The sequence below is a fragment of the Oryzias latipes genome, chromosome 15 (assembly GCF_002234675.1).
Source record: "Oryzias latipes chromosome 15, ASM223467v1".
NCBI lineage: Eukaryota > Metazoa > Chordata > Actinopteri > Beloniformes > Adrianichthyidae > Oryzias > Oryzias latipes.
In genome coordinates this window covers 19042377-19057947 of record NC_019873.2, presented here as the reverse complement: position 1 = coordinate 19057947, position 15571 = coordinate 19042377, and the positions used below count along the sequence as shown (strand labels likewise).

Here is a 15571-nt window from a genome sequence, read left to right as displayed (position 1 = left end):
TAAGAAAGAGACATGGATTTAGCGTTTTCTTTAAAGTCGTCTTAGCTTTAGTTCACTACAATCAAGCCACTTCAGGTGGAAATATCAAAACTGTAGCCTGGTTTTGCTAGAAAACATGTGACACAAGAATTTACCCATATGTCCAACTCTCAAAAAACAAAAGCTCTTTCATTTTTGGGTAACCATATTTTTGGGCTTACTGTACTGTAACAGCAAAAAAATACATAATATGATGTGTGTCAAATTCGATGCTTGTCCATAAATGTGTTATTAAACTAGACGCTCCCGTCGCTTACAGGAGAAGCCAACGTTAAGTTTTTAGCCTCATGAACGGTATAACTCATTTACAACGCAAGGAAGACTCGGATGACGTTGAGAGATCAGGTATATTGATTTTTAAGAGTTCTACAAAAGCATTGCTAAGCCCGTCTCAGGGTTCATGAGGTCATTTAGTCTTTTTTTTCTTATGATGATCGTTACATTCTATACTGCAGAATCTACGTCTAATTGATGGCACCTTCTGCGGTACGTCCATGTCTCTGAAATCCAGTCTGATGACTTGCTGTTCTGGAAAAGTCGGAGAAAGGAATAAATAAGAACAATAACACACACCTACAGTGTTCTTTAGTGGTTGTTAGTGGGAAACAACCGCTAAAGAGCAACCGGTATTTGGTTAAAAAAAAAAAAAAAAAAAGCATAAATTAGCCAATATTTAATTTTTCAAAATCACACGTAAGTCGCTCCTGATTATGTCGCACCCCTGACCAAAAATGTGACTTATATTCCAAAATAAACAGTAATCAAGCTCCGTCCAAGTGTGCAAACTGTCCCAATGTTAAAATGAACACAGAACATTCAAGGCTTCATCAGTTGAAACTTGAAACTCTGTATGCTTAACATATTAGGCAAAAATGATATCTCAAATTGTGAAACAGCTTTGCTGTTGTGTGGAGCGGCGCAAATATTTCACATTCTGTCATCAGACCAGCTTAAATTATTCATCCGTTTACATCATTTTATCTTCCTCCAAATCAGGGTGTCTGATTAAATTTACAGTTCATGATTCAAAAACACAGTAATACGGTTTATAGATTGTGAAATAAGAGGTACAGCTAAAGGGCCGCCCTTCAGTTTTAAGCATGGAGCGGAGGTTATAAATGCAAAAGTGCTGACAAACCTTCAGTTAAAAAAACTGTAGGAGGACGGTGTCACACTGTACTCATCCTGTTAGGTGATGTTCTAGTGCTTTCCTCTCCCTCCCACTGGCCCGCCCCTTTTCATGTCTTTTTTATTCTGCTGATACCACCTCCTCCTGTCTGCTGACTAACTGACCCACATTCCTCTGTGTGACTCGCTGCCCTTCATGCATGTGTAAGCCCACATTTGGGCTCGCAATTTATCGTCTTTGTGTGTGGGTGTGTGCGCATTCTTGCGTTGTCCTCACACACAGACATAGACACACTACACGCACACAAAGCTTGTAGTGTCCTGTACAATTCAGCAGGGGCCAGCTAGTTGTTTGTAAAACAATCTATCTTCTTCATAAAATTCTTATTTGTCTCCCAGTTTCATGTTCTGTTTGATTTGAGGCACTCTGGTTGCAGAAGTGCCATTCATCATTCTCTTTCCAAACAAAACTGCTCTCTGATAGAGTAGTGCTCCCTCTAGTGGAGATTTTCTGCAAGACACATCTTCCTTTTTATTTGTTATTTTTTTGCAGTTCCAAGATTAAATCAATCATAAATCAATTATAATTTTTCTTATGTGTCCACCCCCTAAATCCTAGATGAAATGCTTAAAACAAAACTCAAAACAAAAGATTCTGCTCCAATGAACATAATTCTAACTGCTGAGTCTGCACTTTTGTGGCTTTTACATCACAGCTGCAATTTGCACATCATACATATTTTATAAAAGTGATGCATGGCCTTGCATAATTTGGAACTATGTTAAACATTTCATTGTGGAGGGGGAACAGTGAATGGAAATCAGCGACTCCAGTAGAGATACGGAAAATTGTGTCATGTTCTAAAATGCACGTAAATTAATAATCCAGTCGTTGAGCTGAAAATATTTCTGCCTCAAAACTGTGCCCTAGTGAAAGTTTATGTCTGCTTTTCAGGTGTAAAGCAGCAAGTTAAGTTTGGTGGACTTCAAGACTTAAAGGCATACAGCAGAGGTTTTGAAACGGCGACAGGATGGCGCTGGTCGATAAACACAAAGTGAAACGACAGCGACTAGACAGGATCTGTGAGGGTGAGTGACAGAAAGTTCTCCGTTTTTGGTGTTTTCCAATTTGTAAAACTTTAGGAGCGTGGAAACCTTTGATTAATACAGATCCCCTTTAATTTTTTTCCTAATGGTTACATTTCTAAAAGAACAAGTAATCTAGGGTCATATCTCTTGTACTTTTCCAATTACCGGTAATTGGTTTACAAATTATAACCAATCGTCCTTTTTTTTTTTTGGTAAATATAATATCAACATTTAAAGAAATTTGAATTTTGTCCAGTCAATATTAGATACTTTAATGTTCTACGGGTAGGTATTTGTTTCTTTCGGGGAGGTCTTTGACCACACACGTGTAGCATAGACTGAAAAAAGTGAGTGCTTGCCTCCATCATCACAGTTTCTTCAAAGATTTAAATATTTTCATCCTGCTGGGTAAAAAAAAAGGAGTGAAATGCTTGTGGGATTTCCTGCACAAGTGCTTTTGTTGAGATTTCAGACTTCATCTTTGAAGAACGCCCTACAGAGAAGGGGCAGAGCAGGTCTGCTTGATGACAAAATGAGACTTAAGCTCAGAGTTAGCAGATTGCCACATAAATGAAGAAGGACCTTTGAGTCCCAGGAGCACTTTGATCGACCAGAGTGGATTGTAGAGTAGATTTCTTTTCCCTTTTGCTTTAGCACATTTACAAATGTGCGTCTGTTTTAAATGGAGAGTTACACAAATTAAGCCTTTACCTTTGTTTTTCCTTCTTTGAGCTCCACTGAATGGCTAGGGTTTTAGTCTGTATGTGTGTGCCCACACTTCCTGCAACTGTCACTAATGCTTGCCTACACAGTGACCTCTGGGTCCTAAATGAGCAATGTAAACATCTTTATGCACCTTTAAATGCTACCTCCACATATTTACCAAAGGCAAATCAGACTGTAGTTTATGTTTTTGCAATGTTTTGTTTACCAAATGCTTTCAAAGCAAAGTTGTCTTTATTATTTTTAGCAGTCGTGGACCTTCATCTCTATAAAGATCTCAGTCTCTCCTCCATGCAGGTCTGAACTACCGGTACACATTTTCCACCTGCATGGAAAAAGGTTTTGTGTACGATGTATATGTTGGAGTTACATACTTGGTCAAAATGAGACCCATATTCATGTACAAACATAAAATAAATAATTTTCTGTAAATAAAAATGGATTTAATGGTAAATATATGAATAACCGTTGATCCAAAGTGAAGAGTTTCCTAAAAATCTGTCTAATATAACCTTTAAGAGAATTTTCTTCACATCTTGACAGTTTGTCCATGAAAAAAACTGATTTCATGTAGGATTTTCTTTCCCTTTCCTGCAGAAAGTGTTTTATTCATTAGATTTGTGCAGTGGAGTTAATGATTTAGACTTGAGTGGAATTTTCTTGCCACACAGTATCAAATAGCATCACTGCACTTTGTTCATTTTGGAGAAAAATCATTCTGACATTTATGGAAAAAAAAATACACACACATTCACACACAAAGTGTTTTACAGATTCCTAAATGAAGGGGGTGATGCTGCTGTTTCCATCCTTAGAATGAGAGCCAGATGGGCTGTTTCAGAACTCCCAACCCACAGTCCCTCCTATGGAAACCCAACCGTTATTTATCTGTTTGTTCATTTAATTACATGCATAAAAAGTTTAATATTTCCTTCAAAGCAGCTGGAAATGCGGTGTCCAAGTATGTTGTCTAATTACTCTTTTTTTATTTTTCCCCAATGCAGTTGTTCTCCACAGCTGCTTGCAAAAATGCGTAGGAGAGTGTGAATCACAGTGGGGAACTTCAAAGATCAGAGGGCACTGAATCATGCCATGGCATTAAAATCTATTCGACCATGTAAAAAGGGTATTTCAGACCCAGAGGCTTGTGGCGTTCTGCACTATAATGTCACAGCCACCCACTATTATCTGTAAAATCGCCAGCATTGCAACTGAGGCTTAAAAAGAAAGAAAACAGCTTACGCTATGTGTATTTGGGGGGACAAGAACCTCTTGGAGTGATTGTGTTGCCGTCATGGGTTGCGCTTGGCTAGACTTCAAGACCGCCGTCTCTAATTTCCATTTATTTTCTGAGGAGAACTGTGTCAGTCCAATACTTGTTGCAGAGCAGAGCTCATTGATTAGATCTTTACCCATCGTGATGAGTGGCCAAGTGGGCCCGCCTGTGGCCTAAATAGCATCTGAAACAACTGAGAAAGAATGTTGTTTGTTCCCATCGAAAGTGGTCGCAGTGCAGAGAGTCTTTCCTGAAACGGTGCGTGAAACATCAGCTTTAAAGCTAATAGTCTTAGAAAAAAATGCAGTTTACAACCATAGAAAAAAAGAAGATAATGCATTTGAAGTGGAAATTCTTTTACATTTTTGATCCTCCTAGAGTTGGATGCCTTGTGATTTTGGGAGTAATTTAGTTAACTGAAAACAACTTGTGCAAATGCATCATTTATCTGCACCACAGTTTAGTCCCTTTCACCCTTTTTTAAAATATTTTTACATGTTACATTTACTTTCTGCAGTCAGAAACAGTCATTCTATCTGGTGAAATATTAGAGTAATACATAAAAAGGTTAAAAAAATATAGATTTTAGCTGTTTTATGAGGTTGCATGGAGATCAGTTCAATCTCATTAAGAATATTTTATCAGTAAAAAACTTCATTTGTTTATTAATTACCCAAAAGACTGCAGTTACTTAGCTAATGAGTCCATCATTTTTTGGTTGTGATGTTACCTTCCTTAATGCACGGTACGCTGTGTGAATGCTCCTTCTGTCGTGGGTTTGATCGAATGCCAAGAGGAGTGCGACTGCAATAAGGGAACTGCAACAAACATCTGTTGTGAGCATCAGTTCCCCGTACTTCCTCAACCCCTCCCTACTCTTTTCCTTACTCTCCGCTCGTCTGCGTCTCCTTCTGTCCGCTCCATCTGTGTGCCCAGCATGCTTTGGATCAGACGGCGGTGGCGAAGATGCTGCCTTTGCCGTTTAGCTAGAGCTCGCTGACTGATCCCAGCAGAGATTGGGATGTGAGGGTCGCTGCAATTGTGAACGAGGTCGCAGAGGCGTTTGCAGGTTGGGAATCTGTGCTTGGACGGTGACACCACAAGGTGGGGTAGTAGAAGTTACCCTGATGAGGTGTGTGTGTGTGATTTCTCGTTGTTCGTTCTTGTGACACAGATAAATAAACTTTATACTTTCGCATTTATGAGAACTGACTTCTAGAAGGCTAAGGGAGATAGGATCTCCTTTGCAAGAGTTTATTTATTTATTTATTTATTTATTTATTTATTTTCCAACTCTCCAGGTTGTAATCTCTGGAAACCACTTCTGAAGTCTGAGTGGGGCTTGGGTCCGACCCACCCCTCCTCCCTCCCTTGCATTTCTTAGCAGGCCTACAGGCATGTTCCATGCTCCTCATCAAAACCCACAAGCCCTTTATAGGCCTTTATAGGCCTTGGGGAGCAGAGACTTTAAAAAAGACATTAAAAAGTGTTATTTTTGGAAGAACTAACCTGGCAAATATAAATGTGCTATTATTATCATTTTAGAGCTTGATACATATATATATATATATATATATAAATGTTTTCTTATACTTAGATGCATTTGCCTGAACAATTTTTGAGCGGTCTTTTTCAAGTTATAAACTGGCTCCTGGAGAATTCATTTTGAGACAAAGCTCTCAGATTGTTTTAATGGCGTGTCTTTGAATGGGGTGAGATTCTGTATGCTGCTGTAAAACGAATAACTGATGTGAAAGAAAATCTGCAGGCTGCTGCTTTTATCTGTTCACTTCAGTCAAATTTTGCTATTTAGCATCATACGTTTGTCACATCAAGATCTTTCGCTATTCCGATGTGCACAATTGCCATTTAAATCCACTCAGGCTCATTGATTTGCATTCACAGTCCATTTGGTCTGTGTGGAGAGACAAATAATCCCTTTTGGAGCCACACACACACACAGCAGGTATGTTCATATATATGTTTTTATTTTCATTTCATTCCACAAGATTTTTCTTTTCAGCTCCCTTTCACTGCATCCTGCTACATCCTCATGCATAAGTCATTGTGTTTAACATTCAAATGCTGTCTTTGGGACGTGATGTGCTACACCGCGGGAGGCAGTTGCTTTTATTTATGTTTAGGGGCAATTTTATCTTTGAATAACACGCTTTTGTTTATTTTTAATTCATTTATGCACGCCAGACCAAGGCCAAAGATCTGGCAAGGGATTCCATGTAGATACAGACGGTAGAAACAAAATCAACACTGCTACTGCTGCAGCCTCTTAATGTGTAGACCTGAATAAAAAGGCTGTAGTGCAGTGGAAATGGTGATTTCAGATTTTAAAATTCAGTCTGTTGAATGTGAACCCTTACAAAAATGGGTAGTTTCCTCTTCTGTTGGATAACCTTTTGTGTTGCATGAGACAAGGATGATGACTGACTGTTGGGTGTCTATTGAGTGTTGTGTGTCAGATAAAACTCAAATTTATTGTTTGTTTTAACCACGTTTAGTCAGGAAATTCCTAAACTGTGTCTTTACCGGAAGTTTAAGTACCGGTTCATGTGCTTTCCATGAGACTTAGACATTTTTTTTTTATTTACTGCAGTCATCAAGTGCAACTCAGTTTACAGTCTTTACGCTGCTGCGGGGATGGTATTATATTTGCTCTAAAATCCCCAGCTTAATTCCTAAATCCCTCTGTAACAGTGAAGCTGGTACTGTGTGCACATTCTGGAAACTATGGCAAACGAAGGAACATCGACATTTAAATGTCATACTTTCCTTTTAAGACGCGCAATATCGCCGTATTGACTTTGTTGCCAGGATCAGATCAGCAAACCCCGAGAACACACCTGGCCCTTTCTCAATGTCTGAGGCAGACTTTATGGAGATGTATTTGTGATGTACTTAAGGTCTCCGGAGATTCTGGCAAGATGAGATAATGAAAGGAATCCAAGGGGTGTGTGGGGGAGGAGACTGCGTGTTTGACTTTGATATGGATGTAAAAATCCATGTGTGGATGTAAAAGTCAGCCAGCGAGGCTTTCTCCTAACCTTAAGCTGCTTTTGTAAAGTTTCAGTCTGACCATTAATCCGACTGTGCTATCTGCAGCCATCATTTCAGTGAGGAATGATGCAAGTATAAAAGAAATATGCTATGATTGACAGAACAAAGACCGATATCTGAGTGGCAGAATTTAAACTGTTTGCCTTCAACAGATGAGAGACAGTAAACTCTACCTGCGCAAATTAAAATGCAACTGAATTGAAAGTTTGAACGGCATTGCTGCTCTGATTAATATGTCAGAGGCTTCACTTTAAATTTCTGTGACAGTGTAATCTTGTGACGGCTCACTAACAGTCCTTTGACCTTTTGAAAAGTCTTACTGTCATCTGCCATATTGGACTGAACACAGCTGCTCTTTCCGAAGCAGTAGAATCTTTTGCTGCCATTCACACCTGATGCTGTTTTCGCATCTTGAAGGATCCGACCACAGTGGCTTTAGAATTCCATCCATGCATCCATCTTCTAAACCCACTTAATCCCTGTCTGGGTCATGGGGTTGCCTATCCCAGGTACAGCTTGCCAGTGCCTTGAAGGGTCACACAGAGACAGACAACCACACACATTCTCACATTCACACCTAAAGGACAACTTAAGAGTCCTCAATTTAACCAATGAACGATGTTTTTGGACTGTAGGAGGAAGCGATAGTTCCTGGAGAGAACCCACCAATAGGAGAACATGCACTTTTAGAATTTATTTCTTACATTTATTGATGACTGATCATGTGAACTTGTAGGTGTATTGTCTAACTCACAGTCATGCACCTAAAAACACCAGCTCCCCATATTGTTTCTAAATAAAAGAAAACCATGCAAACATACTGTACACACTTATGGCAGCAGAGCTTCCATGCAAAGGACTAGCTGGACCACCAGGAGCAATGAGGGATCCCCAAGGACACTTGAACACACCACTACGCTAAGAGAAAGGCTTGTCCTTTTTCCCAGCTCCTTTAAAAGGTTAGTTTTATAAAAATCAGTGGAGTCAGTGTCCCAACATAGAGATTCCAAAAAGCTTCCTTTTTCTGCAACATCATTGATAAAGGTGGCTCTGTCCTAAAACACACTACTTTAAGTGTTAAACGTCAGATGCTTGTTGCAGGATTTTTAATTCTCGTAACTCAAAGATCCTGTCAGTTCAAGGTGTTTCAAACTTTATGTTCCGATTTGTTTAGTTCGTTACATGAAGTTTTAAAAAGCTTTTGATCGTGACAGTCATGAGCACAGACATTGAACTTAGCAGCACTTCAGATTAAGTATGTATTTTTTTTCATTTACCTTCTATTTTATATTGCATCTGTTATGTCAATAAGCCTGTTCAAATGATTTAAAGAGCTGTAATGAATGTCACTCTGGCAAACTAGTAAGGTTTTAATGCCCGAATAATGGTACAGTTAAAGACACACTGATGTTTTTGTTGTGTTTTTTTTTCTGATGATGAACATACTGGATATCAAGAAAATTAAGCTTTAAATCGAACTTCTGAATATCTCTTTCTGTATGAAAAAGTTTACTTGTGACATAGAAAATACGCTGGGTGCTCCCTGCTCCGCTCATTCTCATAAACACATTGGGATGGTTGATGCAGGATGTGTTAGTGGCTTTGTTTCAATGGGAAGGCAGTCTGTTTATCGGTTTGCTGGTTGGGGTTTCAAGCCTGACAGTCCTGGTGTCATTGGGCAACACACCTATTTATATTCAAATGTAAATAAACGCAGACCTAGTCTCAACTGGATCACCATGGCCTCGCAATAATAAAAATCCAAACAGCTTCTTTGGTTCTGTCTGGACAAATCAAGGGTAGAGCCATCCATGCGTTTTGTTGGGCTCATTAACATCATTATTGTAACATGAAAGAACACAGATGAAAGGAAGGTGACAAGCTTTATTATTTATTTATGAAATGGTTTCTTATACAAAAAAAGATTATTCACTATTTATGGGCTTTCCTAATTACCCTCAAATATAAAAGCTTTCTTTTGTGAAAATTCTACCGAAGAAATATCTGAAGCTTTTAGTCAGCATTATATAATATGTAATCTGAAAAATCTCAAGATAAATTTAAAAAGGAGAAGACTCTGTCCTAAGGTTGCTGGTTTAGCTGCTATTATAAAAAGAACCCTCTCATCCCGTAAGCATATGTAGTTGCACACACATTCTTACATGAGTCCTTTCATGTTTTACTTTTTGAGACAAAAGGGTCAAAACCAGATTATGGTCTCTGAGCGTGGAAGATCAGAAGAGATTTAAAAAAAAAAAAAAAAAGCAGCGGGGAAAAGCCTTTCCTGCAGTTATGCACACATTAAGAGACATAACATATAGAACAATATTGTGCATTTATTAAAACAGCGACCCATTCTTTTGACCGATGACAGTTGATATAAGCTACAGTCTCCTAAAAATCTTAAACACGAGTGGTGGAGTTACTGATATGAATGAACAGTATAAACTATACCTTAGACAATAATATTAGCATTACACTTTTATTGTAACTCTTGCCCTTGATGTGTTTACAATTTTCCCTTGACAACTGATAACTGAGTGGTGAATTAAGTACAGTGTACATTTAAAAAGTTCTCTATACCTCCCACTTTGTAATTTTTATATTGTGCTGTAGTTATGCAAAAAGTGAGTCTGAGTGGTTCTAAATGGAGGAGAGTGAGGCAGTGAGGGTAAGCACCACAGAGTCATCAAGGACATTTCAGAGTGAGTTGGGCAGCAGTTGCGTGGTTGCTCTGCTTCAAGCATGGGGCCTGGGGGATTAGTGTCCAATCAGAGTGGATTTGATGTTTACTGAGAGCACATGGGACTTAGTTGAGAGGACCGTATTTCATTTGTTTTTAATGAAGCAGCGCAGCTTCATTGGCAGCCCCTCCCCGCGCTACCTATCTGGCAGATGTAAAACCTGTTGACGGCATCACATCAGCAACAGCATCCAGGTAGGTGTCTCAGAAGGAGGTGGTTGAAAGTTTTTTGGAAGGACATCAAAACCACCGGTATCAGCACAATCACCAGATTCGGTGCTATCTGGTTCATGTGACGTCACAGAGGGAAGTGGAATTAAACAGGCTTTATTTAGATGTAATCCCTCATAGCAATCGACAGAGTGAGTAAAATGTCCAACGGAGAGATAAACCATGCTGGATTAGTAGAAGCCCCTGCCCATTCCGACTTGTTTTTTTTTCTTCTTCTCCAAACAACTGCTTGGTGGCCATCTCAAACCTGCATCCTGTTTTTTTTACTGGAATAGGGAACCAACCTCTGCTATTGTGTGGTTTTGTATGATGTGGATCGTTCTGTGTGTGGTTTCAGCTTTCCACTAGAACAACAAGCCAGCATGACCAGTGATTAATTATTCAAGAGCTTCCAGCTTAAGAGGGAGACACCTGATAGCTCGGACTTACAATATTACAACCTGGTAACAGGTGAAACGGTGTACGTTTTCTGCTCTTGTCCTGCTTGTTCTTTTTCGTGGCTCAGTATTTTGGTACTACACAAGGAGACTTAACTTTATCAGAAAATTTTACGATCCTTTTTTTCCCCCAGAGTCTTTTTTGAGTTAGGATTTTCCACAATTTTTTCTTTTTGTGCCAATGCTTGTCCCTAACAAACAGTTGAGTCTTGGAAGATCCCACAGTTGGGACACATTAGGAGGGAATGATGGTCAGTGGGAAAGACATTGCGACGGAGTGTATGAGCAGCAAGCAAGATCAGTAGGGCGGCGGAACTCTCTGTCATACGGAGAGGGAGGAGGGTGGTACGAAGCTCCACCAGGGGTGCGTCCCCCTGACCTGGATTTGAAACGTGCGCCGTATTCCTACCAGGACGCACCCTACGGACAAATTTACACAGAGCGACACGATCCAAGAGGGCTACGAAAGAGCTCCGTTCCTGATCTAAACCACTACGAACGAACACCCATGGCTCATCGGGGATCTATTCCACATCAGGATTATTACTCTCATGACCCAGCCATGACTCCTCGGCCACCTGAAGGCTTCTACCGGTCAGATAACCATCCTCAACCACCTCATCCTCTGAGCAGGTCAGGCTCACACTTTGGAATGGCACCTGGGGCGCGGACTGTGTGGGATCAAGGTCAACAGGGAAGAGCAGCACCTCAAGCCCCTCCATCACCTCTACCTCCTCCCCCTCCACCAACTGCTCATGAGTTGAATCGAGCTTACAGGGAACCTGGTCCTACAGCTGTTACTAAAGTTATGCAAGATGGCCAACAGCGCTTAACATCCCGGGACCCATCACCGGCTCAATATGGGATGGAACATGTGTCTCCTCGGTATGCAAGTGAGCCTCCACCTTTGACAGGTCAGTCAGTCTATACGGATGTTGATGGCTGCCAATTGGATCCGCAGCAGGGTGCTACTTGTTTAGTAGTAGATCCTGCCAATCAAGGTTTGTTTATGAGACAAGAGACAGCCTCGCCTTATACTGTTCACCAGCAACAGCAACTGCAACAGCAACATTTACAACAACAGCAACATTTACAACAACAGCAACAATATCCGCAACCACTTCAACCGCAACCACATCCGCAACAACTGCAACAACAACAACTGCAACAGCAACAACTGCAACAGCAGCAGCTTCAACAGCAACAATTTCAGCAACAGCAGCTTCAGCAACAACAGCTTCAACAACAGCAGCAACTTCAGCAGCAACAGTTGTCTCAACAAATTCAACAACAGCAACTTCAGCAGCAGCAGCAGCTTCAACAAGACCAACTGCAGCATGTGCAGCAGCAACAGGCTCTTCCACCTCCACCCACCATCCCAGCATCTGATCCTAACCTTGCAATGGTTTCTCCAATTCCTCCTCCCCCTGTTGCACCTGCTCCAGTACAGACTGCAGCGGTGCTAACAACTTCAACTGCCCCTGTACCGGCCGCCCCAACTCCAGCTCCCGCTCCACCGGTTTCTCCACTTCCTGCTCCTTTACCTGCTCCTTCCCCTGCTGCTCTTCAATCACCTTTACCCGTGGACCCCAAAAAGTCTGTTGATCCGGAATTTCTTTCTTTGTTGCGAAATGAGGGCCTCTCAGAGAGCACTATTTCATCACTCATTCAACAGGGGTTTGACTCCACTAGTATGCTAGCTGTTATGGAGGACAACGATGTTCGCACTGTTGCACCCAACCTCGGCCAGGCTCGTGTGTTGTCTCGATGTATACACAACTACAAGCGACCCATCGAAGCTACTCCAGCCGCCTCTCGACCTCAGACACCCATGCGAGGCCGCTCCAATAGTTTTAGTTATCGCTCAGATGTTTATCACCAGCAGCAGCCCCACCATTTGTCACATTCTTCCCAGGCTCTGACTATGGATCCACAACTAATGCCCCCACAGACCCCAGGTCCCATGCAAAGTATCACCCCAAGGATGGGAGAAGTAATCGGAAGGAGGCCCAGTAGTGCCCCCTCTCAAAACCTCTTGGAGACCTCTGGGGCTTACACAGGCCAACCACCTCGTTCACCAGGACCATATGCAGGAGCCATAATGCCAGTTCAGTCGAGGCCCATGTCGGCGTACACTTCAGGGGTTGTAATGCCAGGGGTCCCTTTGCAGGCTATGCAGGTTATGCCTCAACACCTAACTGGGTCAATGCCCGCATTACCAGGATCCATGCATTCTATGTCAGGTATGCCACATCAAATGCCAGTATCTATGCCGGCTTTACAGCAGCCACCACAACAGGTTCCAAAAGCCTATTCTACCAATTACACAGTGCCCATGGAGCTAATGAAGAGGGACAGGAATATACTACCACTGTCACCCATGCATAGCCCTCACCCCAGTCCTCAACTTATACGTAAAGGTGGAGTGTCTTCGTCAGATAATGCTCTTGTCCCTGCGGGAGTACCTGTTCAAGGCCAAGGAACCTTGGTTGTTAACCAGAAGCTTACTCGACGTACAGGTCCACCAGTCATCGTGTCCACAATGGGCTCTCCTGACACAAGTAAATCCTTTTCTATTTCATTTAACTCTTATTTTTTAACAAGTCCTTTTAATTATATCAGTATATGATGCTTACTCTTTGAGATCAAACCAACTCATTTAATACTGAATGCACTGATATTTAGAGTGCACAGTAAGGAGGATTTGGGGGTTGGGGCACAGCTCTTAGCATTATTTTTATTGTTCATAGGAATTGAAGTGAATTGACCTGGTGTTCCATGTCATAATCTATTAGTTTGAATGCATTAATAAACATTTCATATTAGTATTTGTCCAGCTAGAAAAGTCTTTTTCAGTGTGCAGTGGTCCAAGCTGTGTTCAAACGAGGTTTGCTTCTGTTAGAACTGCATTTTAGTAGTTTGTGAAATTGTGTTTGTCACAAACTTCTCATGCTTAGGGGTGCTTTCCCCTCGTGTGCCTACTGTCTGCTAAGCCTAATGCTTTTGGTAATTTTATATTTTTTTGCAAGATTATTAAGCCACATGATGGCACTTGAAGCTCTACTTGTAGCTCTTCAGCCATGTATCATTGGAACAACTGCCTCTCTTGATGAAGTCCTTTCTCCTCTGGGCTCCACCATTTCTCCACAGCCCCCCAAGCCTCTTTTGTGCTAAACACAGACGTCTTCTTTCATTATGATAATAGGTACACCTCAGAGTGGCCTCAAAAGCTTTCAAACCACTCAACTCAACTTCCTTTTGTCCTGTGACTGTGAAGGTGCATCACTGATCTGCGCAAAAAACAAGATCTGACTGCTTTTTGCAGTTGGGTTGTAGTTTTTTATTTATTTATTGAGACTTCGGTTTATTTACATTTAAAGTCAGGGTCAAATGCATTCAGTCACTACACTGTGCTGAATCTCATATTTCTTTGCACTTTTACAATTTGTAAGAAGCTTAATATCAAGAGCTGCATTACTAATTATGGTCTTTTTAAAACATTTGATAGATTTATAAAAAATGGGATCTCCAATATTTGGGGCAATAACAATTGATATCCCCGTCCAGAGCAGCTCACCAGAGGCTGACTAGTATCATCACTGGACAGATAAAATTGAATTACCTTCCTGATGGCTGACTTGTCATTGTGTCATTTTCTCTGTGCAGGTTGTAATGAAAAGAGAGAGGGAGGTTTAATCCTTTAGATCCTCTATTTCAATGGCTGCACTAATCCATAGATAGTCTCATTTTGCTCTGACCTGCCTTAACTACTATACAAAGTCTGCAAGTTTAAACTGAATTGAAATATCTCTGGTAAACTTGGATCCAATGATTTAGGCAGTTATTCAAGTATGAGACTTTCAAGCTAAAGAGAGTATAGGCTTTTGAGATTCCCAATTTTTTAGGTATTAAAACAGGGAGGAATTTTTTCCAAGTCTTCCTGATACATTGTTGTGAGCCTACATACAGTTAGCAGAATGGACCGTATTTGCATGGAGCTGACATTTGTTGCGTTAGTAATGTCATCTCTTAATGGACATGTCCACAAAGCTGCTCTGAAAGCATATTCCTAAATTGTACGTTGCCAGGCAACATGGACTTTTTTGGTAATCGTAAACAGATTTGCTTCCATTAAAAGCATCTGCACATTAAAAAGAAATCTGCCGCTCTACCAATTTTCTTTATACTTTTAATTTCTAAACTAACCATAAGTTTGTATGATTAGTATGTTTGTATGTAATAAAAGGAAAAATGAAGGTCAAAATTATTTTCTTTAGTTTCCAAGTTTTTAAATTAATATATGAAGGCCTTTGTTTTTCTTTTGTGCCATCATCATATTACCTGACATAGTACACATCTCAAATAATTCATCAGGTGTAGCCCTGTGTTGTGTTCACCACCTGAACAAAATCCGCTTTGAATTAGCCCACATGTAAACACAGATGGCTGCCCCCACCCGCCTCAGTGAATGAACTCAGCCTAATGCCCTTGGGGGACATCTAACTAGTTTCAACTAACCCCCACCCCCCCAGCACAACATGACGCTTTGGGACAGGTCACCTTAACATCAGCAGAGACTAACATTGTTTTTTTTTTCTAAATTGGTACTTTTTGAAGTGTACAAGATGGTAAAATATCGTGATGATAGCCAAATCTACTATCGCATTTGTTACTTTTGTTTTCTCTGTGGAACATCACTTCCTTTTTACCCTTTAGGATAAAGGGTATTTTCAGACAGAGATGTAGTTCTTGGTGTTTAATTTAATAAGAGAAGCTGTTGATGCCTGACAGTCCATGTGGCCTTCTCAGAAAGAGGCTCAGTTTCATAAAATC

General features: G+C 40.7%; 1 protein-coding gene across 5 annotated transcripts in view; it reads left to right on the top strand.

Moving 5' to 3' along the window:
- The window catches only part of LOC101168811 (C-terminal-binding protein 2), a 65886-nt gene that overhangs the window by 23779 nt on the left and 26536 nt on the right, over positions 1–15571 (top strand). For 2 of the 5 annotated variants that reach the window (XM_011484383.3, XM_011484385.3), the window contains exon 2: positions 2123–2256. The exons of 1 other annotated variant lie outside the window; for it this stretch is intronic. In XM_011484383.3, the coding sequence (XP_011482685.1) occupies positions 2199–2256 (58 nt within the window). In that variant the 5' untranslated portion in view covers positions 2123–2198. Of the gene's footprint in view, positions 1–2122; positions 2257–10323; positions 13300–15571 lie in introns of those variants that run through there. 2 more of the 5 variants (XM_011484382.3, XM_004077333.4) reach the window with 2 other exon arrangements.